Source organism: Pantherophis guttatus, chromosome 16, assembly GCF_059756535.1.
Source record: "Pantherophis guttatus breed Tessera chromosome 16, ASM5975653v1, whole genome shotgun sequence".
Lineage (NCBI taxonomy): Eukaryota > Metazoa > Chordata > Lepidosauria > Squamata > Colubridae > Pantherophis > Pantherophis guttatus.
The window spans coordinates 2,947,544-2,974,009 of NC_142078.1; the positions used below are offsets into that span (position 1 = coordinate 2,947,544).

The 26,466-nt window shown below is 45.0% G+C and overlaps 3 protein-coding genes and 1 long non-coding RNA gene across 4 annotated transcripts in view; 2 read left to right on the top strand and 2 right to left on the bottom strand.

Moving 5' to 3' along the window:
- LOC132711949 (uncharacterized) overlaps positions 1-21,792 on the bottom strand; it is a 35,097-nt gene extending 13,305 nt beyond the window's left edge. The window contains 2 exon segments of the mRNA XM_087879869.1: positions 12,998-14,459; positions 20,299-21,792. Of these exon segments, the coding sequence (XP_087735995.1) occupies positions 12,998-14,459; positions 20,299-21,678 (2,842 nt within the window). The 5' untranslated portion in view covers positions 21,679-21,792.
- LOC148111737 (uncharacterized) overlaps positions 1-26,466 on the top strand; it is a 78,479-nt gene that overhangs the window by 16,212 nt on the left and 35,801 nt on the right. The window contains exon 3 of the mRNA XM_087879825.1: positions 9,744-9,861. The gene's annotated coding sequence lies outside the window, so the exon portion shown is untranslated. The remainder of the gene's footprint in view (positions 1-9,743; positions 9,862-26,466) is intronic.
- LOC132709955 (uncharacterized) lies at positions 1,891-9,753 on the bottom strand. Its single transcript, XR_015730210.1, has 2 exons — positions 5,959-9,753; positions 1,891-5,721 (listed from the first exon to the last, which is right to left on the bottom strand). It is a non-coding gene; the product is annotated as an uncharacterized LOC132709955 (long non-coding RNA).
- LOC132711955 (uncharacterized) overlaps positions 22,944-26,466 on the top strand; it is a 29,350-nt gene continuing 25,827 nt past the window's right edge. Inside the window, 2 exon segments of the mRNA XM_087879859.1 lie at positions 22,944-23,101; positions 23,335-25,370. Of these exon segments, the coding sequence (XP_087735985.1) occupies positions 23,093-23,101; positions 23,335-25,370 (2,045 nt within the window). The 5' untranslated portion in view covers positions 22,944-23,092.

A 26,466-nucleotide genomic window follows, 5' to 3' on the forward strand; every position in this document is an offset into this window, starting at 1 on the left:
GAATAGCTTATAGTCCACGTTGAGTAATGAAATTGGTCTGTAATTTTTAATTTGCGTCGGATCTGAGTCTTCTTTGTGTATTAATGTAATAATAGTTTCTGTCCAAGATTTTGGAATTTCTGCTATCAGTAGTGCTTCGTTAAAAACTTGTAACAGTATTTGGTCTATCGATTGTTGACAAAGTTTATAGAATTCAGTAGGAATTCCATCCAGTCCTGGAGTCTTATTGTTCTTTTGTTTTTTGCGGGCTTCCATTAGTTCCAGCATTGTTATGGGCCGGTTTAACATCTCTCTGTGATCTTCTGTGAAGTGCATAAGGTTGGTTTTTTGGAGGTATTTTTTTATTTGGTCTTCCGGGACCTCTTCCTGACAATAAAGTTTTTGAAAAAAAATTTTTGGCTATGTTTTTCTTCTCCAGATGTGTGTGGTAAAGAGTTCCTGATTCGTCTTGGAGTTGGTGTATAATTCTTTTTTCTGTTTGCTTTTTTAGCTTATATGCTAACCAGCGTCCAGTTTTGTTAGCATGTTCAAAATTATTTTGTTTTACCATTCTTATTTTCTGTGCCAATTCAGTTTTTGTGGTTAGATTCAGTTTATGTTTGGCCAAATTTAGCTTTTGTAGCACACTCGTGTTGTTGGGCTGTTGTTGTAATTTAAGTTCCTCTGTCTTAATTTCTTCCAATAATTCATTTCTGATTCTTTGTTTCTCCTTTTTCTTTCTTGCCATATATGCAATAGTTAGGCCTCTAATATAGGCTTTCGTGGTATCCCATAGGTTTTGTAATGATGTTGTGTCTTTTGTATTTATTTGTAGAAATATCTTGATTTCCTTTTCTATCATTTGCTGATATTCTTTTTCCTTTATTATACTTGTGTTCATTTTCCATCTCTTCTGTTTTCGGAAACCTTTCCAGACTATTTTGATAGGATTGTGATCGGCCCATATACTAGACATAATTTCTACTTCGTGTGTTTCTTTACTTAGTTGAGGTGTCATCCAAGCCATATCCAGCCTGGACCACGATTGATGTGGGCCCGAGAAATATGTATATTGTTTTGTTTTGGTATTTATTTCTCGCCAGGTGTCGTGTAGGCTCATTTCTTGTACTAAATCTTTGAATGTTTGTGGCAATGTCTTCCTTTTAATTTTATTCTTCCTAGTGCTGTGGTAATCTCCTCGTAAGTTTACTATCGCGTTAAAGTCGCCGACAATGCATACATTTTCGTAGTCCAACTCCTTTAGTTTGTCATGTAATTTTTTGTAAAAATCTAATTGGTTTCCATTTGGAGCGTAAATAGCTACTAACAATATTGTTTTTATTTCCAATTTTAGTTCTACCATTAAGACTCGGCCTTCTTTATCAGTGTAAATCAGTTTAGATCTTATATGATCTCTAATATATGTTACCACTCCCCTTTTTTTGCAATCTTCTAAAGATGTATATATTACTCCTAATTTTTTATTTTCAAGTAGTTTTTTCTGTTGTTTTCTTATGTGTACTTCTTGTAATGTAATTATGTCTGCCTCTAATTTTTGCAACCTTGTAAACATTTGATGTCTTTGCTTGGTGAGTTTAAACCATTTATATTTATGGAAATGAGCTTTATTTCTTCTTCCATTTCCGCTAGTGTTTATTTGTCTGTTATTTTGAGCTTTGTTGTGTTTCTTGTAACTCTTTGTGAGATCCCCGCTGTTTCAAAAATATTCAAAATATTCTCATCTTCACTCTTCTTGTGGGCACCTGTGGTGTCCAAGTGCTAGGACAGGACTTCTCTCAGACCCTCCCTCCCTCATAACCTTCCTTCCTTCCTCCTGCCCTCCCCTCCCTTCCCTTTTCTTCTTTTTCCTTCCCTTTTTCCTTCTTTTTCCTTTCTTCCTCCCTTCTCGTCTTTCCTTCTATGCCTTTTCTCCTTCCTGGCCCTTCTTGGATGCTCAAATGCAAAAGGAGAAACATTTCTTTTGCTTTTAGTTTCTTTTCCTAATCCTCTGCCAGTGAAAATGGAGCTGGGGGCGGAGGAGTGCAGGCGGCCGTTGCAACTGAAAACTGGGCCTGGTAGGGCTACACGCTTCCCTCCCAAGCTCTGTTTTCACTGGCAGAGACATTGTGGGCCAGTCCGATCTGTTCCCCATGGGCCAGATCCAAGCACCCTTCAGTTTGACGCCCCTGATCTAGTTCCTCCGATTGGGCAGTCCATCGTATACACCTATGGCAACCTCATTCCGTTTTCCTTTCATATTAACCCAAATGCATTCAAGGAGGTTTTCTTCATTTTTTACTTTTTGCATTTCTACAAAGGTGCAGCTGTTTAAGTGCAACTCCACCTCCACCTCTTTTTATTAGGTGTTTTGAAAAATTTAAATCCTCCTGAGTTTCATCCCACCAGTAATGGCAGCAATCTCATCTTTGCTCTCGTGTTCTGGGACGTCAGGTTCCCTCTGTTTCTTCTTCATACTTTGGGTGTTGATGTGTAGGCATCTCCTCCTTTTTTTATTCTCCCTGCGTTTCCTTCCTACACCTGCATTAGTCCCGGAGTGTTGAGAAAATAATTTCCAAAGAACTTGGCTCACAAACAGTTTATTCAACAACTTTATTTTCTCTCTCTCTACTCCAAGATCTCTGAATGAATTTGGCAGCTCTTTGACTTCTCAGAGGGAAGGGAAAGAATTCAAACTCTTTGCTTCCTTTCCCCACCTGTCCTTCCCACAAATCACAAGAGACCCGCTTCAAAAACAATAAATTAGCGATACCTTCAAGTATAGCAGCCAAGGTGATCCCTGCAACAGCTTTTCTTCTCCTGCTCTGCCCCAGCCTGGAGGAAGGGAAGGGCCTGGCCTTCTCCACCAGCTGACCTTCCCCTCTGCAGCAGAGAAGCGGAGTGGGGCTTTGGCCTCGGGGCACGGAGACCCTTACTGTGGCATGAAGCAAAGGGTGGGGCTGTTTGCCCCAGCAGCCGCCACGTCTCCCTCACTGCCCACGGACTCTGAGGAGAAAGGCTTTCCAGGTGTGGCTATGCCCAGAAAGGGGGATTTGGGACCCTTTGAACCCTCAGGGCACGTCCTCTACCACTGGAGGCTTTGTAGGATGCGATCAAAGATGCTTTTGCTGAGGAGACAATTTGGGATATTCTCAACCAGCAAGGTGAACAATCCCCCACCTCGGTCCTTCTGTTCATCAAGCTGGCCATTCGATGGACGGGATGGAGTCAGGGAAGCAGAGCCAGCCCTTCACCGTAGTTGCCAGGGTTTCTGAACTGCTGCAGTTGGGTTCCCATGACCACAAGTGATGGGTTTCTCCTCCACCAAGAGCCCGGATCCTTTGGCTCAAGATACAGGTGGCATGAAGGGCCCTTTTCCTCCCGATGGTGGGAGGCTCCCTCATAGGTTTATTTTGGGGGGGAAAGGCACCCTTACAACACAGCCAGCTGGGTTCACTGAGTTGTGCACATGGCCTGGACTGGTTCCCATCGAGGCCTTTGGGCCCCACACATTGGGCAAAGGCTTCCTTGATCTGGTCCAGGTCTAGGACCGTGGGGTTATCGGGGTCTCCCTTCTCAACCTTTTCTGGGGTCTTGGTCTGCAGTTCGGGACAGTTCTGGGCAGCAGCATGTATAGTTTATTGAATAGCCCGAAGGCCTTTTCAAACAAAACAGAAGAGAAAAAGGGAAAAAGATAAAAGAGTTACAAAAATAGCAATCTAAAAATATATGATAGATGACATTAAAATTTTACCATATCAAATTTCAATAGCTAAGTTGCCAAGACTAGAAGACTAGATAACCCAAATAGGATAGCTCCTCTCTAACTGAGCTCATCTTTCTTACAATCGATAAAATTTTCCTTGATATAACTGGCTCGTATTGCCGTCAACCTTTTAAGGTATCGAGTGATCGCTCTTACCAGGGGAGGAGAGTCAGCCCTCAACAGAAATGCTAATTTTTGGCTTATATTCCAGTGGGGAAATTTATTTATAATTGGGGACAGATATTGATTTCTAACTTCCTGATAGAGACTACATTCGAATATTATATGCGCCGTGTCCTCCACGACGTTTACCCCACATATGCATATTCTTTTGTCATACGGGATTTTCCGATGACGGCTGAAACTAACGTTGGTATCTAGAAGTTCGAATCTAAACTTAACAAATAACTGTCTCTCCACTGATGGCATTTCTAAATGTAAATACTTTTCCAGAGTGAAAGTTGTTTTAACTGCTGTCAGCAGTTTAAGGGAATGATTAGTTGAAAGGGTTGCCATATCCATTTGCCCATGTATATCTTTAATCCGTTGTTTAACTTGGTTCAGTGTGTCACACAACGGGAACCCTACGCCATATCGGTTCAATATTTCTGACAGCCGGGTTAGCCAGGAATACCTTTGAGGATTTGAAATCTGCTGTTCCTCTAGACATATTTTAGGGAGTCTGCTGGCAGATTATTTTGAGTTCTCTCTAATATGGGGGCCTCTGTAAGACCCCAAATTTCAGCACCATAGAGCATGATCGGAACAAGTTTAGCCTGAAAGACTTTACGAAGAGGTAAAATGGAGGTTGGTTGGATTCGTTTACTTAATTTAGATACAAGGCTTGCTCCTGCTCTAACCTTTTGAGAAAGGTATTGATGGTGCGGAGTCCAACCTCCTGCACTGGAAAAAACAATTCCAAGATAAGTATATTGGGTAACTTGTTCAATTTTTGTGTCGTTAATCTGCCAATTGTGCTTTTTATTCTTGTTGCCAAAGACTAAAACTTTTGATTTAGCTACATTTATAGTCAAGTGGTTTGCAGTACAGTAATGTGTGAGCTTGTCAAGAAGTCTCCTCATTCCTATTTGGGTTCTAGAAAACAACACTAAGTCATCGGCATACATTAATACGTTAATAAATCTAGAGCCTATTTGGGGGCTGTGCGTCATAAGATCATCCAGCTGCGCTGGGATATCATTTATATAAAGGTTAAAAAGAGTAGGGCCCAGCAGGCAGCCCTGCCTCACTCCTCTAGTTGTCGGTATGCTGTTTGTTGAGGCCCCATTTGCTGCACATCTGACTCTAATTGCCGTATTAGTATAGAGAATCCTGATCAACAAAATAAGTCTGGGGTCCATCCCCATAACTTGTAGTTTCCTCCACAAATGGTTCCTATCTATAGAATCAAAAGCAGCAGTAAGATCAATAAAGGCGGTATATAGCTTTTTCCCCTGGGTCTTGTATTTATTAATTAAGTGGGAAAGGACAAAACAATTGTCTATGGTAGACCTACCTGATCTAAAACCTGCCTGCTCATTTGCCAGAATTTCCTTATCCAAGCACCAGTCCTCTATTTTATTTAGGAGATGTTTCGTATACATTTTTGAAATTATATTAAGAAGACTGATGGGGCGGTAGTTGGATGGGGCGGCTCTGTCACCTTTCTTAAAAATTGGAAAAACTATAGCTAACCTCCACCCTTCAGGGATTATCCCTACTTTATCGATATAAATAAACAGTGCTACCAGCACCGGGCGGCAGCAAAGAGACCAGACTAGAGAGGATCGAAAACACACTGGGGACCTTGGCGTTTTGTGAGAAGTTTTTCCAATCTTTCTAAGATGTTCAAAAGGCAAAAGAATCAGAAGTTGGGGAGCATCAATTGTAACCAATGCATTTCCTCTGCGGGTCCCGCTCTCCTCCTCCTCCTCTTGGGCAGTGCCTCTTTCCTGCATCTGCCGCCATCCTCCATCCTCCTGCAGGGGAGAAAGAGAAGACTGTCACGGCTGCATCCCCTTCCCCGCAGGGGAGGCCCAGGCCCAAGCCCCCGCCTTCCACGGGCCTCCCGGGCATGCTCCAGGCAGGCACAGCCTCCTTCTCAGCGTCCCGTCTCCCTCCCTGCCCACCCCCCAATCTAGGCCTCGTGTTCCCGGGCCTGCCCTCTCCGGAGAGATCCTTCCGGACTTCAACTCCCATCATCGCGTGAGCCAAACCTGCATCATCCGAGCTTCTCTGTCGCCAATTCAGACAGCTCCCTCGTTGCCCATTTTAGTTCCGGAATTGGAGTCTTCGTGCCTTTTTTTTCTCCAAAAGCTCCACCTCTAAATTCGGAGGGACCACCCCACGGAGTCATCCTGCCAATCGCCGCCTTCCTCAGAATGTCCAATCGGTGTCCGCCTTCCTCCAATTAACCAGATGTCGCCTGCGTGGTGCCGAGGTCTTGGAAGTGGGGCGGAGCTCCCCTTGAAATTTGGGGTCTGATCTCCCCCCCCCTGCACCCTCCGTATTGACGGAGGGGGAGGTCAGGGGCTCTTCTGGGGCTGCGGCCTCCTAGCAACCTCTGAAGGGGAGCCAGGGATGAAGGCTGGGAGGGGAGAAAGCCAGAGACCCTGAGTTCAAGGGTTGCACAGCTCCTTTTTCAGTCCAGCCCACCTCACAGGGTTGTTGTTGGGGGAAGAGAGGAGGAAGCTGTGCTGGATGGGAGGAGGGGGAGGGGCTCCTGGGGGCTTCTCTTCTTGCAGACATTTCATTGCCCAAAGTAGCTTCCTTCCTCATGGCTAGAAGGGAGGGGGGCTCAGAGAGCTCCAAAGACCCCTCAGTTCAACCCTCAGCTCCAAATATTCCCCTTCATTTTGCTGCATGTCTTCTCCGCCTTATTGGTAAAAATAAATCCAGGATTCTAATAAATTCTCTATATGGATTCAATAACTGAGAAATTTGTTTTTAAGAAGCAACTACATGGTCTCTGTTTGATCCAGGAGAATTCTTGTTCCGAGATAGAAGAAGAGGGAGCCAAGCTATTCTCCAAAGCCCCTGAGGGCAGGACAAGAAGCAAAGGGTGGAAACTGGAAGTTTTAAAGAAGAGATTGCATAACCATTTGCCTGAAATGCTGTAGGGTTTCCTGCCTAAGCAGGGGGTTGTACTAGAAGACCTCCAAGGTCCCTTCCAACTCTGGGATTCTATTCTAATTCAGAATTCATGCACAAAAGCAGACCGTCTCCAGTTAAAGAGGACCTAAGGATGAAAACCTCCTGCCAATGGTTCCTGCTAGTGAATTTCCTCTCATTCCAACACATAATTGTTGGAAAAAGGAAGCAGAAAAATCGGGCAATTTTGATAGGATCTAAGCTGGTTTCTTTCTGGATCTCTTTAACTGCTGGATCCCTCAACATTTGGAACTTGGCCAAAAGAGGGTCATGTGCCTTGGGGGTTCAGCATCATTAAGCTATGCGGTATTTTATTTTGGCAGAAGTGGTTCAACGGAGATGGGATTTTGCTTTCTGTCCTGGACTGCTGTATGAGAAACGATGCCTGAAGTTCAAACTTTTGAGGAGAGAATTTCTCTCCCGCTGTCCTTAAACGTGGCACCATCCAACAATACTTTGGGGTCCTTGGGGATGTTTCAAAGTGGCCCTCTGGGATATCCAAGGGCAGGAAATTTCGGGGGGACGAACCCATTTATTTAGGTATGACTTCTATTAAATTTGTAGAGCAGCCCAACTCCCAATAACTCTGGGTGGCTTATTGTATGGGGAATGGGGATTTTGCGGTATCCTTCCCCCAGGAGTGGGGAGGGAATTGGGATTGGCTAAATCCACATCAGACGGTTGGGAGGGGATTCTAACTTCTTTTATTCCTATTGTATTGCCTTAAGGACCCCAGATCCTGCTTTGCTTTCGCCCACCTATCACTTCTTTCTCAATAAAAGGATCCTTTTCAAATGCAAAATTTCAAGAGTCTTTACTTCCTTGATTAAGGGGGAGAGGCCTGGCTTTACAGGTAGCCCAAGGGTGGGTGGGTGTGAAGGGAACTTGCAAATGTGCTGGCAGATAAGCAGGTGTGTTGCTTTGCCAGCCGGCTGCAAGAATAAGAGAAAATGAGGGAGGTGGAGGACCATATCGCAGGGCACACTGGCCCCAGCAGCAGCTGCAACAGGAGCCTCTCCAAAGAGGGTGTGTGGGAGGAAAATATATACACACAGTCTCAACTTCTGCATCAGGTTTCCAAGGGCTCAAAAAAGATTGCAAAATCCAAATATGAAGGGGGCAGTATTGGAGGGGATTTCCCCCTCTGCTGTAGTTTTCCAAAGGTCCTTCAGAAAGGAGGAGCAAAGAGAAAGGAGAAGCTGGATCCAGGGAGGGAGGGGCTGGTAAGGCAGCTAGAGGTGGGGAGGGGCCGGCTGACTCAACCCTGCTTACTGTCTCTGGGACGTATTTTGCAGTTATCGCTCATGAGTTTGATATATTGCCCCCAAACTGTACAGGTAGTACTAGATCTTTACAGGTAGTACTTGGCAAGAAATGGCAGTGTTGATTTTTATTTTACCTTGACATTGTACTCAAGTTCCTTCAAATGTTGCAAAGTCAGAAGATATAAATGATATAAAAGATATATACGTGGGCCCCGTCCCCCAAACTGGCCATCACCCCCCACCCCCCCAGTGGTGGGGCCAGCACCTCAGGCTCCCAGAACTGAATACCTTATTTCCATTGAGAGGAATGCATGACATTTATACAAGCGCACGCTTTAATAAAAGCAGACAATAACATAGAAGCCAATAAAGACTCTACCAGCTGCTCCCAATGCAGCATCTTCCCGCTTGTCTGGAACTGTAGAAGGTCTCCTGAATGTCTCTGGAGATTCTCCGTCATCCAGGTCATGGTTGTCCCAAAGGTGCTTTTTCAAGAAGCAGCTGGACTTTCTGGTTTTCCTTTGAAGGTATTTCGCTTCTCATCCAAGAAGCTTCTTCATTTCTGACTGGAGATACTTGTACAATTAGCACAGGAGCCCCCAGGGCTGTGTGCTCTCGCCACTTCTCTCTCTACACCAAGGGCTGCATCTCAAAAGATCCCTCTGTTAAAGTACTGAAGTTTGCAGATGACACAACAGTGACTGGTCTCATTCGAGACGACAATGGATCTGCATACAGTCCGGAGGTTGAACAACTAGCCTTGTGGTGCAACCAGAACAATCTTGAACTAAATACACTCAAAACCGTAGAAATGGTGGTAGATTTTAGGAGAAACCCTCCTATACTTCCACCCCTTACAATACTAGACAGTAGAGACTTCAGCCACGGCACACTTGCTCCAATTAGGCACTGAGTGGGATGACTATTTACAGGCAACTTATGAAGAGTATTAAGAGATTTCCTTTAATGAAAAGAAGGAATCCAGGACACAGAATCGGGTTTCATTTTATACTCCATGAAGTAGAAAAAGTACAAAATAAGAGTTGATTGCATTGAAGAAATCAGGGTCGATAAAAATAGATTTAAAAAGATAAAAATAAAAAATCAGATTTTAAAAAATTTAAATCAGATTTTTTTGGTCATTTTTTATCAAATTTATTTTAATAAAATACTTTTGGGGTAAAAATCTAGCTAAAGATAATTTTCTATTCAAGATACATTAATAATGTAGTTTATTCATCTTGAAATGGAGCTTGCTTGTGTAGCATGAAGCTGTATATTCTGCAATATTTAAATTTCTGGTAAACTCATTCAATGAATCCAAGCTCTGCAAGCGGAGATAACACGGACTGCACTGATACATTCACACAATTCCACAGTAACCGTGGGATAAATCATAAAGCGCAGGAATATTCCTTTATCCCATTCTTTTGCAAATCTATGTAGACTACAAACTCTGATTGTGGGAAGAGAAATGCATCTGTACCACCAGGCTCCCAGTGTGAGGAGAAAGGGCAAGCAATAAAAATGGAAGTGAAGCCTTCTAAGCAGCTTATAAATGTATTAAAGAGCACCTGTCATTTCAGATCCATCGGGGCAGCACCTGCTAGCGGGCATCCACTCACCTCCTGCCAGCCACGACCCTCACCGAGCTGTGTCCCTGCCGCATCACCAGCCATCCCTTGAAAGTGAACGGGACTGTGGGTGAGTCAACAGCGGGTCTGAGGAGGAGACACTGCGGGACAGAGATGAGGGTTGCTCTTTAAAAAGTATGATATAAAAGGTTGACTTAAATCAAGGCTTCTTAATAGTGATTTGTATCATGATTTAAATCGACATGATTTAAATCAATTCCAACCTGGAAGAAATCATCCAGCTCAGTTAGTTACATCAGAGACATGGACAGGAACATCCCATAATATTAAGGATAACCACTGAAATGAGCCTTGCATTAAAAGAACATTCACATGGGAAATGGCACCAGGAGTCTCTGTTGTGAAAAGGTACAATTTCAGCCAGTTGTACAATCTAGCATGTACAATTGAAACAGTCCTTTATTATTCAGCCTGAGAAAGTCCCTTATTTGGCAGTTATTATTTACCCTTATTGTCTTCTTTACCCAATTGAAGTAAAGATAAATAATTCCTCTTATTGGAATTATAATTATTATCACGAATATCATTATTCTGTTGCTTTCTAGATACACTGAGGGCTGATGCACTTGAGACAAACATTTATTAATGTTTTTAAAGAGGGTACAGAAAGAAATGATACGTATATTCAGTGCAGTGGTGGGTTTCAAATTTTTTTACTACCGGTTCTGTGGGTGTGGCTTGGTGGGCATGGCATGGCACAGTGGGGTGTGGCTTGATAGGCATGGCAGGGGAAGGATACTACAAAATCCCCATTTATTCCCTTATCAGCTTGGACTCGGGAGGCAGAGAATAGATGGGGGCGGGGCCAGTCAGAGGTGGTATTTACCGGTTCTCCAAACTACTCAAAAATTCCGCTACGGGTTCTCCAGAACTGGTCAGAACCTGCTGCAACCCACCTCTGATTCAGTGTCAGTAAACAAATGATCAAATGTTAAATACACTGATTGCTTATGAAGTTTGAACAACAGAAAACCTTGATTCTAGATAACATCCCACAAGAGACAAATTCATGGGTTGCATTAGTCCAGAGGAGCCAAAGTATCCAGTGCAGGATACTAATCTACATAAAAGCGAAAACCACTCACGCATTAATCACGAAATCTCCAGAACCGTAAAACCTACAAGCTTGAAATTTGCCACCTATGTTCCTCTTGGCTTCTAGGTGCTCACTAAGAAAGGATTTTTTGAAACGACCATCAGAGCATTAGTATTTCCTATATTATTATAACACGCTCTGATGCTAATTAGTTAGACGTTCAACTCCCCCTCCCAACTTGAAAATAACTCTGGAGGGAATGGGATAGCATAGGAGAGGCTTCTGTGGGGAAAGCCTCATGGAGAGAAGCAGCTAGAAAGCCTGAGGGAGAGAAGCGGAGAGGCTTCTATGGGGAAGCCTGAGGGAGAAAAGGGATAGGAGCAGATCTATGGGGCCAGCCTGAGGGAGAGAAGGGGATAGGAGGAGATCTATGGGGAGGCCTGAGGGAGTAAAGGGGATCGGAAGGAGGGGATCTTTGGGGCCAGCCTGAGGGAGAGAAGGGGAGAGGAGATGACAGGAGAGGCTTCTGGGGGACCAGCCTGAGGGAGAGAAGGGGAAAGCCTAGTAATGGGGGACTCTCGCTATCCTGACAACTGGGGAAAACCTAGTCTCTGCACCTAGTGGGAGATCAAAGAGGTCCCCAATGGGTCTGATTCATTTGAAAAATTCTTATAACTGCCCATCTTTCAGTCAACTCAGTGCAGCTCCCAAAAACCGTTTTAAAAATAAAGAAAAACCTGGGGCCAATCCATGCCACCTTCTCCTTGTCTCATCTCCCAGCACCTGGGGAAGAGCCAGGTGTTTAAGGCTAAAAGAGTGGAGGCTTTTTAAGAATATGGCTCATATCTCACAAAGCTTCCTTGGCCTTAGAGAGTCTCTTGTAGGGGTTTCTGCTGGAAGACAAGGGGACCATTCAGGGAATCCAACTGAGAGCTTCAGATGCTTGGAGATGGTCTTAATAGGTCCCCACATTTGGGAAATCCACATAGATTATATCAAACAATGGCAGGGAGAAGCTCCTTCCCACCCCCAACAATGAAGGCCAAATGAGCCCTAGATTCAGCCACAGCACACTTGCTCCAATTAGGATCTGAGTGGGATGAGCATTCAAAGGCAATTTATTAAGAGTATTGTAGCAAAGAGATTTCCCTCAATGAAAAGAAGGAATCCAGGACACAGAATCAGGTTTCATTTTATACTCCAAACAGTAGAAAAAGTACAAAACAACAGTTGATTGCTTAGAAGAAATCAGTGGATAGAAATCAATTTAATTTAAAAAAAAAATAGATTTTTTTTATTGAAATCGGGTTTTTTATTTTTAGCAAATTCATTTCAATAAAATGCTTTTGATGTAAAAATCTATCTAAAGATGGTTCTATATTTAAGATGTATTAACAATTTAGTTTATTCAGCATGAAATGGAGCTTAGTTATGAAGCATGAAGGGGTATTTTCTGCAATATTTAAATTTCTGGGAAACTCATTCAATGAATCCAAGCTCTGCAAGCTGAGATAACATGCACTGCACTGATACATTCACACAATTTCACAGTAACCATGGGCCTTTTTGCTAGTGATTTACATAATAAATTAAATCGTGATTTAAATCAACCTGATTTAAATGAAATCCACCCTGGAAGAAATCACCTTGCTCAGTTACAGTTACATCAGAGACATAGAAATTAACATCCCATATTATAATAATGAGCCTTGCATTAAAAGAACGTCCAGATGGGAAATGGCATCATGAGTCAGGAAAGTCTGTTGTGAAAAGGGACAATTTCAGCCAGTTGAAACCTCTCATATGTACAATTGAAAAAGCCCTTTATTATTCAGCCTGGGAAAGTCCCTTATTTGGCAGTTATTATTTACCCTTCTTAATATCTTCTTTACTCCGCCCTCATATTGGAATTATTATAATTATCATGAATATCATTATTCTGTTGCTTTGTATGTACACTGAGAGCTTAAGACAAATTCCTAGTGTGCCTATTCACACTTGGCCAGATTTAATGCGCAATTCAATTCAATTCCTGAGATACACTCTGGGACTGAAGGTTTTTCACACTCATGTTTATAATTTTTCTCCCGCATGAATCGATGGAGGCCCCTACACTGAATATAGCTCTTTCCACACTCCAGGTATTAATGTGGTTTTTCTCCGGAATGGATTTTTTGATGGAGTGAAAGTTTTCCTCTCTGACCAAAGCTTTTTCCACACTCCAGACATTTATATGGCTTCTCCCATGAGTGGATTTTTTGATGTCTTTTAAGGTGTCCTCTCCGACTGAAACACTTTCCACATTTGAGGCATTTATGTGGTTTTTCTCCTGTGTGGACACTTTGGTGTCAACGGAGGCTACTACGCTCAATAAAGCTCTTTCCACACTCCAGGCATTTGTAGGGTTTTTCTCCTGAGTGGATTCTTTGATGTCCGTCAAGGGTTCCTTTCTGACTAAAGCTCTTTCCACACTGCAGACATTTATGCGGTTTTTCTCCTGTGTGAATCATTTTATGTCCATACAGAGTTCCTCTCCTACTGAAACACTTTCCACATTCAAGGCATTTATGTGGTTTTTCTCCTGTGTGGACTCTTTGATGTCGACGGAGGTGTCCACCCTCAGTAAAGCTCTTTCCACACTCCAGGCATTTGTAGGGTTTTTCTCCTGTGTGGATTCTTTGATGGCTATCAAGACTTCCCCTTTGACTGAAGCTCTTTCCAAACTCCAGGCATATATTTGGCTTGTGGATTCTTAGATGTTTTTCAAGGATTTGAATTGTTTTGAAGGATTTTTCACATTCCCCACATTCATACTCTTCTTGTAAATGGACTCTTTGATGTCTATAAAGATGTCCCCTCTGACTGAAGCTCTTTCCACACTCCAGGCATTTGTGAGGTTTTTCTACCGAGTGGATTATTAGATGCCTTTGAAGATGGTCGTTTCTTTTGAAGGATTTTTTACATTTTGGGCATTCATACTTTTTTTCTTCTGAATGGATTCTTTCATGTATATCGAAGTTACTCCAATGATGGAAGCTCTTTCCACACTCCAGGCATTTAAATGGTTTCTCTAACGAATGGATTCTTACATGTTTTTCAAGGATTTGAATTGTTTTGAAGGATTTTTCACATTGCCAGCATTGGTACTGGTTTTCTAAATGGAGTCTTTGATGTGAATGGAGATTTTCCCTTTGACGGAAGCTCTTTCCACACTCCAGGCATTTATGAGGTTTTTTTCCTGAGTGGATGCTAAGATGCCTTTGGAGATGATGATTTCTTTTGAAGGATTTTCCACATTCTGGGCATGGATGTTCCTTTGCTTCCTCCTGGATCCTTCGAGGCTTTGGGGGTCTTCCGAAGGAGCCTCCGCCCTCCAGACCCATCTCGGGGTCTCCGCCCATTTCCTCCTCCTCGCATCGCCCTCCAGGCAGCCGCCTTTCCTGGGCTCCTCCTGGGCTCATCCCTCCTGCAGCCCCGGAGCCCCCCGGCCTTTCTCCGCTGTCTCCCGGGGAAGCCGTTCCAGGACCGGTCAGGGCTGCTCTGCGGGGCCCGCTCTCCTCCTCCTCCTGAGCGGCGCCTCTTTCCTGCATCCGCTGCCATCCTCCGTCCTCCTGCAGGGGAGAAAGAGAAGAGGGTCACGGCTGCCTCCCCTTCCCCGCAGGGGACGCCCAGGCCCAAGCCCCCGCCTCCCACGGGCCACCCAGGCATTCTCCAGGCGGACACGGCCCCCTCCCAGCCTCCCGTCTCCCTCCCCGCCCGCCCCCCAGACTAGGCCTCGGGCTCCCAGGCCTCCGGAGAGACCCTCCCAGACTTCAACTCCCAGCATCCCCTGCGCCCAACCTGCATCATCCGCGCTCCTCTGTCGCCGATTCTTGCAGCTCAGTCGTTGCCCGGTTTAGTTCCGGAAGTGGAGGCTTCATGCCCTTTTCTCCACTAGTTCCACCTCTTCCTTTGGAGGATCCGCCCCATGGAGTCCTCCTGCCAATCGCTGCCCTCCCCAGAGCGACCAATGGACGTCCGTGTTCATTCAATAACCCAGATGGTGACTGCACGGTGCCGAGGACGTGGAAGGGGGGCGGGGCTTCCCTTGAACTTTGGGGTCCGATCTCCCCCTCCCAGCCGCTCTGTATTGAGGCAGGCGGAGATCAGAGGCTCTTCTGTGGCTGCGACCTTATAGCAGTCTATGAAGGGGATCCAGTGATTAAGGCACCGGGTAGAAAGCAAGAGAGCAGAGTTCAAGTTTGAATCAGCCCCACTTTCTGTCTAGCCCACCTCACAGGGTTGTTGTTGGGAGAAAAGAGGAGGAAGGTGTCATCATTGGGAGAAGACCTTGTCTTCTTGCAGGCTTTCTCCTTTGTTTTGTTGCATATGTTCTCCACCTTATTTGTAAAAATAATAAAGGCAGGATCCCAATAAATACATAAACTCACTATGTCTGATGTTTTTAAATAGCAACTACATGGCCTCCATTTGATGCAGGAAAATTCTTGATCCTAGATAGAAGAATTCGGAATTCATGCACAAAAGGAGACCATCTCCAGTTAGAGAGGAGCTAAGGAGGAGAACCTCCTGCCAGTGGTTCCTGCTGGTGAATTTTCTCATAGAAGTCAATAGCTCGTTGTTGGGAAAAAGAAAAGGGGAAATCATGCAATTTTGACAGGATCCAAGTTGGTTTCTTCCTGGGTCTCTCTAACTGCTTTATCCCTCAACATCTGGAACTTGGCCAAAAGAGGGTCATGTGCCTTGGGGGCCATGTCTGCACTTAAGCAGAAATAATGGGGGGAGCTCACCTGGGATGATGGAACAAAACACAAAACAGCACGGCAACACAAAGGGAATGTGATGGGAAGTTGACCCGGAGCTACATTAATGTGTAGAGCTTCCTTTGGCAGAGGCAGTCTACATCCAAAGATCTGCATTTTGTGCAAAAAGATGAGAAATGGGCAGCTTGAGTGATTTGTCTGGTTGCCTCCTAAAGGCATTTGCCTGGCATTGGAATGAAAAGGTGGAGCAGGTGAGGTTTGATAGGCACCTGTCATCTCCATGGGAATTCTGATGGCTTTATGACCTCATCCATGCAGGCTAAACTGCCAGTTACTGTCAGTTGTCAGAGTGAAGATGCCTTCAAGAGGTTAGTCAGTCTTCAGAAGAGCTCCTGGACTCTGGGAAATCTTCCCTCTATTTGCAGCCAATTTATCAAGAATTGTATTGCAAGGACGAAAACGCTCATTTGGCCTCTTAGGAAAGGGAAGCAGAGAGAAAATGAGAACACCCAGCTGTTTTTCCTGTTACTTTTAATTATTGGTTGATGAATTTGAATCATGTCTTAATCTCCAAACTCAGGCACCAAGTTTGTTGTGGAGCTGAAAAGGACTTGAGATCCTGAATTTGAAACTTTTACCTTTGCAAATGTGTTTCTTTGCCCACCTGAAAATACAGATCATCAGTTAATTCAAGCAAAGCAAAAACATTCATGTTTTTAAAGAGGGTACAGAAAGAAATGATACATGTATTCAGTGTCAGTAAACAAATGATGTGTAAGGATCGCCTCTCCTTCCAACTTAAGAAAGTACGAACTCTTGAAACGTAGTTGTTCAAAAGGATTCTTTTATTAAGCAGAAGTGAAAACCATCCAGTTAAAGCACAATCTGAATGCCCTTAGGCAAAGCAGTAGGATTAAAGTGGTAGAGACCCCTCCCTTTAGGTCAGAATGCGGATTTCAGCCAATACACAAGTGTGAAGATGTTTTCTTTACTATTTCCTTTGAGAACCCGAACACACATGCATTCCCACCACTTCCCTTTAAAGTGAGACAACCCACATGGCTATCATATAAATTCCTGCAGGTAAAAGGAATCTCAGGCTTCCTTGGCGCCAGGATATAGGTTGTAAAATATCTGATGACACAGGCCATGCTAGTAAATCGAATCCACATCCCCCCTTCCTTCACTTGAATGGCAGTATCACTTTTAGGGATCTGACATGCTACCCTCCTTAGAAAACAAAAGGGTCCACCTGTAAAAAAACAAAAACAAATATACACAAGATTTCATGATAGTAGATCAACAAGGTTTGTTAGGGTGTTGGGAGTGAAATTTTCTCAGTAAGATCGGAGCCCTAACGTGGTGTTTGGCGACCCATTCATTGTGTGCTGATGGTAGATGTTTCCAAGCAACTAAGTATTGGACTTTCCCTCTGTGGATCCTAGAATCAAGGATTTCCTTGATTTCAAAGTGTTGTTCACCTTCAATCATGATGGGAACGGGTGGTGTAGATGCAGGTGGTCTGAGGGATGAGATTACTTCTCGTTTGAGTAAACTGATATGGAATACTGGGTGGATCTGCCTGAGTGTCTTTGGAAGAAGTAGTTCAACTGCTACTGGATTGATGATTCTAGTGATGGGGAAAGGTCCAGTGAACTTTGGCCCTAGTTTCTTTGATGGTTGTAATGATTTCAAGAATTTTGTAGATAAGTATACTCTGTCTCCAATATGAAAAGGTTTGGGTTCCATCCTTTTCTTGTCAGCTTGAATCTTAAAAGCTTCTCTAGCTTCCTGTAAGGCTAATCTAACCACTGGCCACGTGTTTCGCAAATTATCCATCCACTCCTTAAGTGAGGGGATGGTGGGTTCTTCTGTGGGTAGTTCAGGCATGGGGCTGAAATCCTGGCCTGTTGCTACTCTAAAAGGGGTAAAACCAGTGCTTGAATGGACAGCATTATTAAACGCAACTTCAGCAAAAGGCAAAAGTTCGGTCCAGTTATCCTGTTGAAAATTAATGAAACATCTTAAAATATTGTTCTAGTACCGAGTTCAAAATTTCAGAATTACCATTAGTACAAGGATGAAAGGATGTGCTCAACCCCTGGCCAGTACCAAGTAAGCCCAAAAACGCCCTCCAAAAGTTGGAGGTGAATTGAGCCCCTCTGTCGGATATGATCCTTTGTGGAGCACCATGAAGTCGATAAATGTGTATTAGGAATAATTTGGCTAAACTTTTAGCAGTTGGGATCTTTTGGCAGGGTATAAAATGTGCCTGTTTTGAAAATAGGTCTGTCACAACCCAAATAACAGTATTTCCCTCACTGTTTGGCAATTCCACGATGAAATCCATAGCAATCTCTCTCCAAGGCGCTGCAGGTTCAGCTACCTTCTGCAATAGACCTGGGGATTTCCCCTGGCGTCTTTTTGCTGCTGCACAAATGGGGCAGCTGCTACATAGCTTTCTATGTCCTTTTTTAGTGATGGCCACCAAAATTGTCTTTTAATCAGGTGTAAAGTTTTCACAAACCCAAAATGTCCAGCTAATTTGGAGTCATGGCACCGTACCATTAAGCATAGCCTTTGGCTTGCAGGGACATACAACTTCCCCCCCACCCAAGCCAAGTCTTCTTTCATCAGACAGCTGGATTTGTTGTTCAAAAACCATTCATCAGTGGCCAATGCTTGTTTAAAATTTTGGGTGATGTCATTGTCTGTCACTGTTTCTTGTTTTTCCTGGGATCTGGTGACTACTTTAGCGGCTAGTTGACTGTTTTGTACTATAGGTTTGATTACGTCTGACCTTGCACGAATGTATTGCGGTTTTCTGGATAGCGCATCCGCCAGAAAGTTTTTTCCCCCCGGGAGGTATTTTAGAGTAAAATCAAACCGTTTAAAGTACTGAGCCCATCGTACTTGTTTTGGGGAGAGTTTCCTTGGGGTCTTTAGGGCTTCTAGATTTTTATGATCAGTCCAGACTTCAAAAGGGGTCTTACTGCCTTCTAGGAAGTGCCGCCAGGTTAACAATGCCCAACGAACTGCATACGCCTGTTTCTCCCAAATGGCCCACCTTTGCTCAGTCTCATTCAACTTTTTGGATGTGTAAGTGCAGGGTTGTAGTTGGTCTTGCTCATTCTTCTGAAGCAGGACCTCTCCTATTGCCACATCGCTGGCATCTGCTTGTATGACAAATGGTTTCTCCGTGTCCGGGTGTTGTAGAATTGGTTCTGCTGAGAACAGCCGTTTAAGTTTTTCAAATGCTGCCTGGCATTCCATAGTTCAGTTCAATGGTTGCTTTGGTTTAGGGTTGTCCTCCCCCTTTGTTTTTAAGAGCTTGGTGATGGGGAGGGCAATCTGAGCGAACGCAGGGATAAACTGGCGGTAAAAGTTAGCAAACCCCAGGAAGCTCTGTAACTGTTTACGTGTGCGTGGAGGGTCCCAATCAAGTACAGCCTGCACTTTTAGAGGATCCATCTCAACCCCCTGGTGTGAAATGCGGTATCCCAAATAGTCAATCTTCTCTTGATGGAATTCACATTTGGAAAGTTTGGCATAAAGTTTGGCAGCACGGAGTTTGTTTATAACTGCCCTGACTAGTTTTACATGTTCTGCTTTGGTCTCGGTATAGATTAAAATGTCATCCAAATAGACCAGAACCCCCTTATATAAATGCTGATGCAGCACTTCATTTCTTAACTGCATAAACACTGCAGGAGTCCTTGCAACCCAAAGGGGAACACCTTGAATTGGTAGCAGCCGAGGGGGGTGTTAAATGCCGTTTTCCACTCATCCCCTTCCTTAATTCTGACACGGTAGTAAGCCTCCCTTAAGTCCAGCTTTGAAAAAAATTTCCCTTTAGCGAGGTGTGCTAACATATCTTTCATAAGGGGGAGAGGATACACGTTCTGCACACTGATAGTATTAATGTTCCGGTAGTCAACGCATAAGCGTTTTGAACCATCTTTTTTCTCTCTAAACAACATTGGGGCTGCAATTTTTGGTCGGGCTGGCTCGATGAAACCCCTTGCTAGGTTTTTCTCAATGAATGTTCTCAGCTCTTCCAACTCCCTCGGTGACATGCTGTACATCTTGGGTTTAGGGAGTTTCGCGCCGGGTAAGATTTCTATTGCACAGTCAGTGGCACGGTGGGGGGGGGGGAGCTCATCTGAGGCTTTTTCGCTAAAAACCTCAGCTAAATCTTGTATTCTATGGGTATGCCCTCAGTTGGTGTGGCGTGACCAGGCATGGCCGTTTCTCGATTCTCTGCCCCCTCAAGTCCTTTATGTGGATACTCAGCAAAAGTCACCTTCCTCTGAAATTTTATGATGCCTTGTTTCCAATTGATTTGTGGGTCCCATCTTTTTAGCCACGCAAGGCCCAGAACCAACGGCCATTCCATGCCAGGTGCCACTATAAAGGTAAACCTTTCCTCGTGGCTTCCAATGCCTATATGTAGAGGCACGGTGGCCAGAGAAGCTGGCTCCCCTCCTGCTATTGACCCATGTGGTTGGCAGAAAGCAATGGGGGTTTTCAGCTTTCTTACGTTAATCCCTAACTTCCCTACTAAGGTTGGGCTGATCAAACAACGGGTGCACCCCGAATCCACTAGGGTGGGGATACTTATCTCCCTGTCCTGGTTTGGGATAAATAGTCTTAAGGGGAGGGTAAGCGGTTTAATTGGTTTGCTTACCAGTGGCTCATCATCTGGATCGCTTCCGAACGAGTGTGATTCCTCCTGTTCAGATGCCAGGGTTTCTTCCCCAAAGAGGGGAGGGGATGGGACTTCTATGGCCTCCCTGCTCCTCAGGGCAGTCTCCTTCCCACGCCGACCCGGTTTTCCAGGACCCTCCCCCGGTGGGTGGTTCCGGGCGGGTATTTGCGAACGACACTCTGCAGCTCGGTGCCCTTCTTTTCCACACTTGAAACAGGCTGAAGATCTCGGGGAGAATGCGGTTTGTGGTTTGTGGGGCTCTTGCTTCCATTGGGGTGAGGATTTCTTCCATGCTCGCCCCGCTCGATACTGGTTTCTGGCCATATCGATCTCAGCTTCTTCGGCGGTGACATACCATTCATGTAGGTCATTCGGTGCCCCTCGGGCCACGCAGGCATTGTATAGATCATCACTCAGTCCGTCCTTGAAACAGCTCACCAAAATATCTTCCGGCCAGTGCACACGACACGCGAGGTCCCAGAATTCTTCAGTGTACTCTGCTACTGGCCGTCGCCCCTGCCTCACCACCTTAATGCGGTCACGTGCTTTGCGATCTGCCAGTGGGTCCTCGAACCGACGTCGCAGGGCCGTCATGAAATGGTCGAAATTCCACAGTTCTGGTGCGTTGGCATTATGTAGGGTCACCATCCATCTGGCTGCGGCACCCTCTAGGGCTAGGGTCACAACTCGCACTCGGGATCCTTGGGTTTGGAAATCACGCCCATACTCTTGCATGTAGGTGAGCACATGTGCCACAAAGAATCCTAATTGTTGCGGATTCCCATCAAACTTCACCCCAAGAGGGGGAATTTCTCTTTCCAGCTGAGGAGCCCGGGGTTGATTGGGAATGGGCACCGGTGTGCGTGCTGCCTGGGGGGGAGGGTTTGCTGGGTCTTCTCCCGTAGCTGCTGCACCATCTGCTCGATAGGCGGCCTCCAGGAGGGGGGTGCCTCCCCTGGCATCATCCATGACTGCTGCCCTTTCAGTGCTCTTTGGTTGTTGTCCTGGCTCCCTTCGGATGTTAAGATTTTCCAAAGTCTCCATCACCAATCGGGTTACATGCCTCTTCAGATAGTCCTCCCTCAGGGGTGCTTCGGTCAGCCCCCCCTGGTCAGTAAGGGCTTCTAGTTCCAGTTTCCACCCCGGTTTTCGGTTGCCACGGTTGAGGGTGACTCCTCTGGTTCTCTCATCCCAGCCATCTTTCTTCCCAATGCCAATTGACCAGCGGGGCTTTTCAGGATTCTCCAGGGTTACCTCATCCTCTCCGATGGGTCGCACGAGGCAGGCATCCGACTGGGTGGCGGTTACTGTCTCTCCCCAGCAATCGGTTTCTCCCAGCTCTCTGCTTTGTTCAGACATAGTTTGCAAGGTCCCCTCAGTAGAGCAAAGATTGCTTCTCTGGGTTGACCGTTTTGCAGATTGTGCTTTCTGTAAGGATCTCCTCTCCTTCCAACCTAAGAAAGTAGAACTCTTGAAACGTAGTTATTCAAAAGGATTCTTTTATTAAGCAGAAGTGAAAACCATCCAGCTAAATCACAATCTGAATGCCCTTAGGCAAAGCAGTAGGATTAAAGTGGTAGAGACCCCTCCCTTTAAGTCAGAATGCAGATTTTAGCCAATACACAAGTGGGAAGAGGTTTTCTTTACTATTTCTTTTGAGAACCCGAACAAACATGCATTCCCACCACTACCCTTTAAAGTGAGACAACCCACATGACTATCATATAAATTCCTGCAGGTAAAGGGAATCTCAGGCTTCCTTGGCGCCAGGATATAGGTTGTAAAATATATGATGACACAGGCCATGCTAGTAAATCGAATCCACATCCCCCCTTCCTTCACTTGAATGGCAGTATCACTTTTAGGGATCTGACAGGATGCTGAACCCCCTAGTCACATGATCCTCTTTTGGCCAAATGTTGAGGGATCCAGCAATTAGGAGACTCAGAAAGAAACCAACTTGGATCTTATCAAAATTGCATGATTCCCTGTTTCCTTTTTCCAACAATAATGTATTGGAATGAGAGGAAATTCATTAGCAGGAAGGAACCATTGGAGGAGATTCTCATCCTTACGTCCTGTTTAACTGGAGCTGGTCTGCTTTTGTGCATGAATTCCTAGTTCTTCTATCTAGGAACAAGAATTGTCCTGCATCAAATAGACTCCATGTAGTTGCTATTTAAAAACACACTTGTGAGTCACACATAGCGACTTTACGTATTTATTTGGATTCTCCATTTATTATTTTTACAAATAAGGTGGAGAACACATGCAGCAAAATGAAGGAGAACGCCTGCAAGAAGCCAAGGTCTTCTAGCAATGGTGACACCTTCCTCCTCTCTTCCCCCAACAACAGCCCTGTGAGGTGGGCTGGACTGAAAAGGGAGCTGTGCAACCCTTGAACTCAGGGTCTCTTCTTTCTCCCCTCCCAGCCTTCATCCCTGGCTCCCCTTCAGAGGTTGCTATGAGGTCGCAGCCCCAGAAGAGCCCCTGACCTCCCCCTCCCTCAATACAGAGCGGGGGAGGGGGGGAGATCAGACCACAAAGTTGAAGGGGAGCTCCCCGCCCCACCCCACTTCCACGTCCTCGGCACTGCGCAGGAGCCGTCTGGTTGATTGGAGAAAGGAGGACGCCCATTGGTCGTTCTGAGGAAGGCAGCGATTGGTAGGGTGACTCCGTGGGGCCGATCCTCTGGACGAAGAAGTGAAGTATTTGGAGAGAAAATTAAAACGGGCAAAAGGGAGCTCCCTGAATCGACGACAGAGTAGCGCGGATGATGCAGGTTTGGCGCAGGGAATGCTGGGAGTTGAAGTCCGGGAGAGTGTCTCTGAATAAGGCAGGCCAGGGATCCTGAGGCCTAGTCTTGAGGGCGGGGAGGGAGACGGGAGGCTGGGAAGGAGGCCGTGTCCGCCTGGAGAATGCCCAAGAGGCCCGTGGGAGGCAGGGGCCTGGGCCTGGGCCTGCCCTGCAGGGAAGGGGACGCAGCCGTGACCCTCTTCTCTTTCTCCCCTGCAGGAAGATGGACGATGGTGGCGGATGCAGGAAAGAGGCGCCGCCCAGGAGGAGGAGGAGGAGAGCGGGCCCCGTGGAGCAGCCTTGCCCGGTCCCGGCGCGGCTTCCGTGGGAGATGGCAGGGAAAGGCCGGGGGGCTCCGGGGACGCAGGAGGGAGGAGCCCAGGGGAAGCCCGGGAAAGGCGGCTGCCTAGAGGGCGATGCAGGGAGGAGGAAACGGGCGGAGACGCCGAGATGAGCCTGGAGGGCGGAGGCTCCTTCGGAAGACCCCCAAAGCCCCGAAGGATCCAGAAGGGAGGAAGGAAACATCAATGCCCCGAATGCGGAAAATCCTTCAAAACAATTGGCCATCTTGAAAGTCATTTAAGGATCCACATAGGAGAAAAACCTCATAAATGCTTTCAGTGTGGAAAGAGCTTCAGTCAGAGGGGACATCTTTATAAACATCAAAGGATCCATTGGGTAGAAAAACCTCATAAGTGCCTGGTGTGTGGAAAGAGCTTCAGTTGGAGGAGCAACCTTTATACACATCAAAGGATCCACTGGGGAGAGAAACCACATAAATGTCTTGATTGTGGAAAGAGCTTCAGTAGGAGAGGGACTCTGCACAGACATGAAAGGATCCATTCAGGAGAGAAACCGTATCAGTGCTGGGAGTGTGGAAAGAGCTTCAATCAGAGAGGAAATCTTTACATGCATCAAACAATCCATTCAGGAGAAAAACCACATAAATGTCTGGAGTGTGGAAAGAGCTTCAGTAGGAGAGAAACTCTGTATGAACATCAAACAATTCACACAGGAGAAAAACCACATAAATGCCTGGAGTGTGGAAAGAGTTTCACTCGGAGAGGAAATCTTTACCTGCATCAAAAAATCCACTGGGGACAGAAACCGTATCAATGCCTAGAGTGTGGAAAGAGTTTCAGTCAGAATGGACAACTTTCCCAGCATCAAACAATCCATTCAGGAGAAAAACCACATAAATGTCTTGATTGTGGAAAGAGCTTCAATTGGAGAGGAAGTCTGCACAGACATGAAAGGATCCACTCAGGAGAGAAACCGTATCAGTGCTGGGAGTGTGGAAAGAGCTTCAATCAGAGAGGAAATCTTTACATTCATCAAACAATCCACTCAGGAGAAAAACCACATAAATGTCTGGAGTGTGGAAAGAGCTTCAGTAGGAGAGAAACTCTGTATGAACATCAAACAATTCACACAGGGGAAAAACCACATAAATGCCTGGAGTGTGGAAAGAGTTTCACTCGGAGAGGAAATCTTTACCTGCATCAAAAAATCCACTGGGGACAGAAACCGTATCAGTGCCTGGAGTGTGGAAAGAGTTTCAGTCAGAAAGGACAACTTTCCCAGCATCAAACAATCCATTCAGGGGAAAAACCAAATAAATGCCTGGAGTGTGGAAAGAGTTTCAGTCAGAAAGGACAACTTTCCCAGCATCAAACAATCCATTCAGGAGAAAAACTACATAAATGTCTTGATTGTGGAAAGAGCTTCAGTAGAAGAGGAAGTCTTTACCTGCATCAAAGAATCCACACAGGAGAAAAACCACATAAATGCCTTGAGTGTGGAAAGAGCTTCAATCAGAGAGGAAATCTTTATATTCATCAAACAATCCACTCAGGAGAGAAACCGTATCAGTGCCTGGAGTGTGGAGAGAGTTTCAGTCAGAGAGGAAAATTTTCCCAGCATCAAACAATCCATTCAGGAGAAAAACTACATAAATGTCTTGATTGTGGAAAGAGCTTCAGTAGGAGAGGAACTCTTTATAGACATCAAAGGATCCACACAGGAGAGAAACCACATAAATGCCTGGAGTGTGGAAAGAGCTTCAGTAGGAGAGGAAGTCTGCAGATACATCAAAGGATCCATACAGGAGAGAAACCACATACATGCCTGGAGTGTGGAAAGAGCTTCAGTAGGAGAGGAAGTCTGCAGATACATCAAAGAATCCACACAGGAGAAAAACCACATAAATGTCTGGAGTGTGGAAAGAGTTTCAGTCAGAAAGGACAACTTTCCCAGCATCAAAGGATCCACTCAGGAGAAAAACCACATAAATGCCTGGCGTGTGGAAAGAGCTTCAGTCAGAGGGGAAACCTTTATAAACATCAAAGGATCCACTCAGGAGAAAAACCACATTAATGCCTGGAGTGTGGAAAGAGCTATATTGAGCATAGTAGCCTCAATCGACACCAAAGAATTCACGTGGGAGAAAAATCATAAACATACCTGAGTGTGAGAAAACCTTCAGTCACGGTGTATCTTGGGAATTGAATTGTATATTTAATTTGGCTAAGTGTGTATAGACACCCTAGGAATTTACCTAGTGCATATTCATCATCATTATAATAATTCCAATAAGAGGAATTATTGCTCTTTACTCCAAATGATTAAAGAAGACAATAAGGATAAATAATAACTGCCAAATAAAGGACTTTTTCAATTGTACATGCTAGATGTTTCAACTGGTTTAAATTGTACCTTTTCACAACAGACATGCCATTTCCCATGTGAATGTTCTTTTAATGCAAGGCTCATTTCAGTGATTATGCTTAATATTATGGGTTGTTACTGTCCATGTCTCTGATATAACCATAATTGAGCAGGATGATTTCTTCCAAGGTGGATTTCATTTAAATCACGTTGATTTAAATCATGTCAATTTAAATCATTATATAAATCGCTATTAAAAAGATTTAAATCAACTTTTTAAATCATAATTTTTAAAAAGCAACTGTCATGTCTGTCCCGCAGCAGCTCCTCCTCTGAGCCACTGTTGACTCGCCGACAGTCCCATTCATTTTAATAGGGCGGCTGGTGATGCATCAGTGACACAACCAGGTGAGGGACGTGGCTGGCAGCAGGTGAGTGGATGCCCTCTCACAGGCCCTGCCATGATGGATCTGAAATGACAGGTGCTCTTTAATGTTATATTTATAAGCTGCTTAGGAGGTTTCACTTCCATTTTTACTGCTTGCCCTTCCCCCTCACACTTAGAGGCTGAGGGTACAGGTGCATTTCTCTTCCAACAATCATACAGTTTGTAGTCTACATACAGTGTATTTGAAGAAAAATGGGGAAAAGGAATATTCCTGCCCTTTGCTTTATGAGTTATCT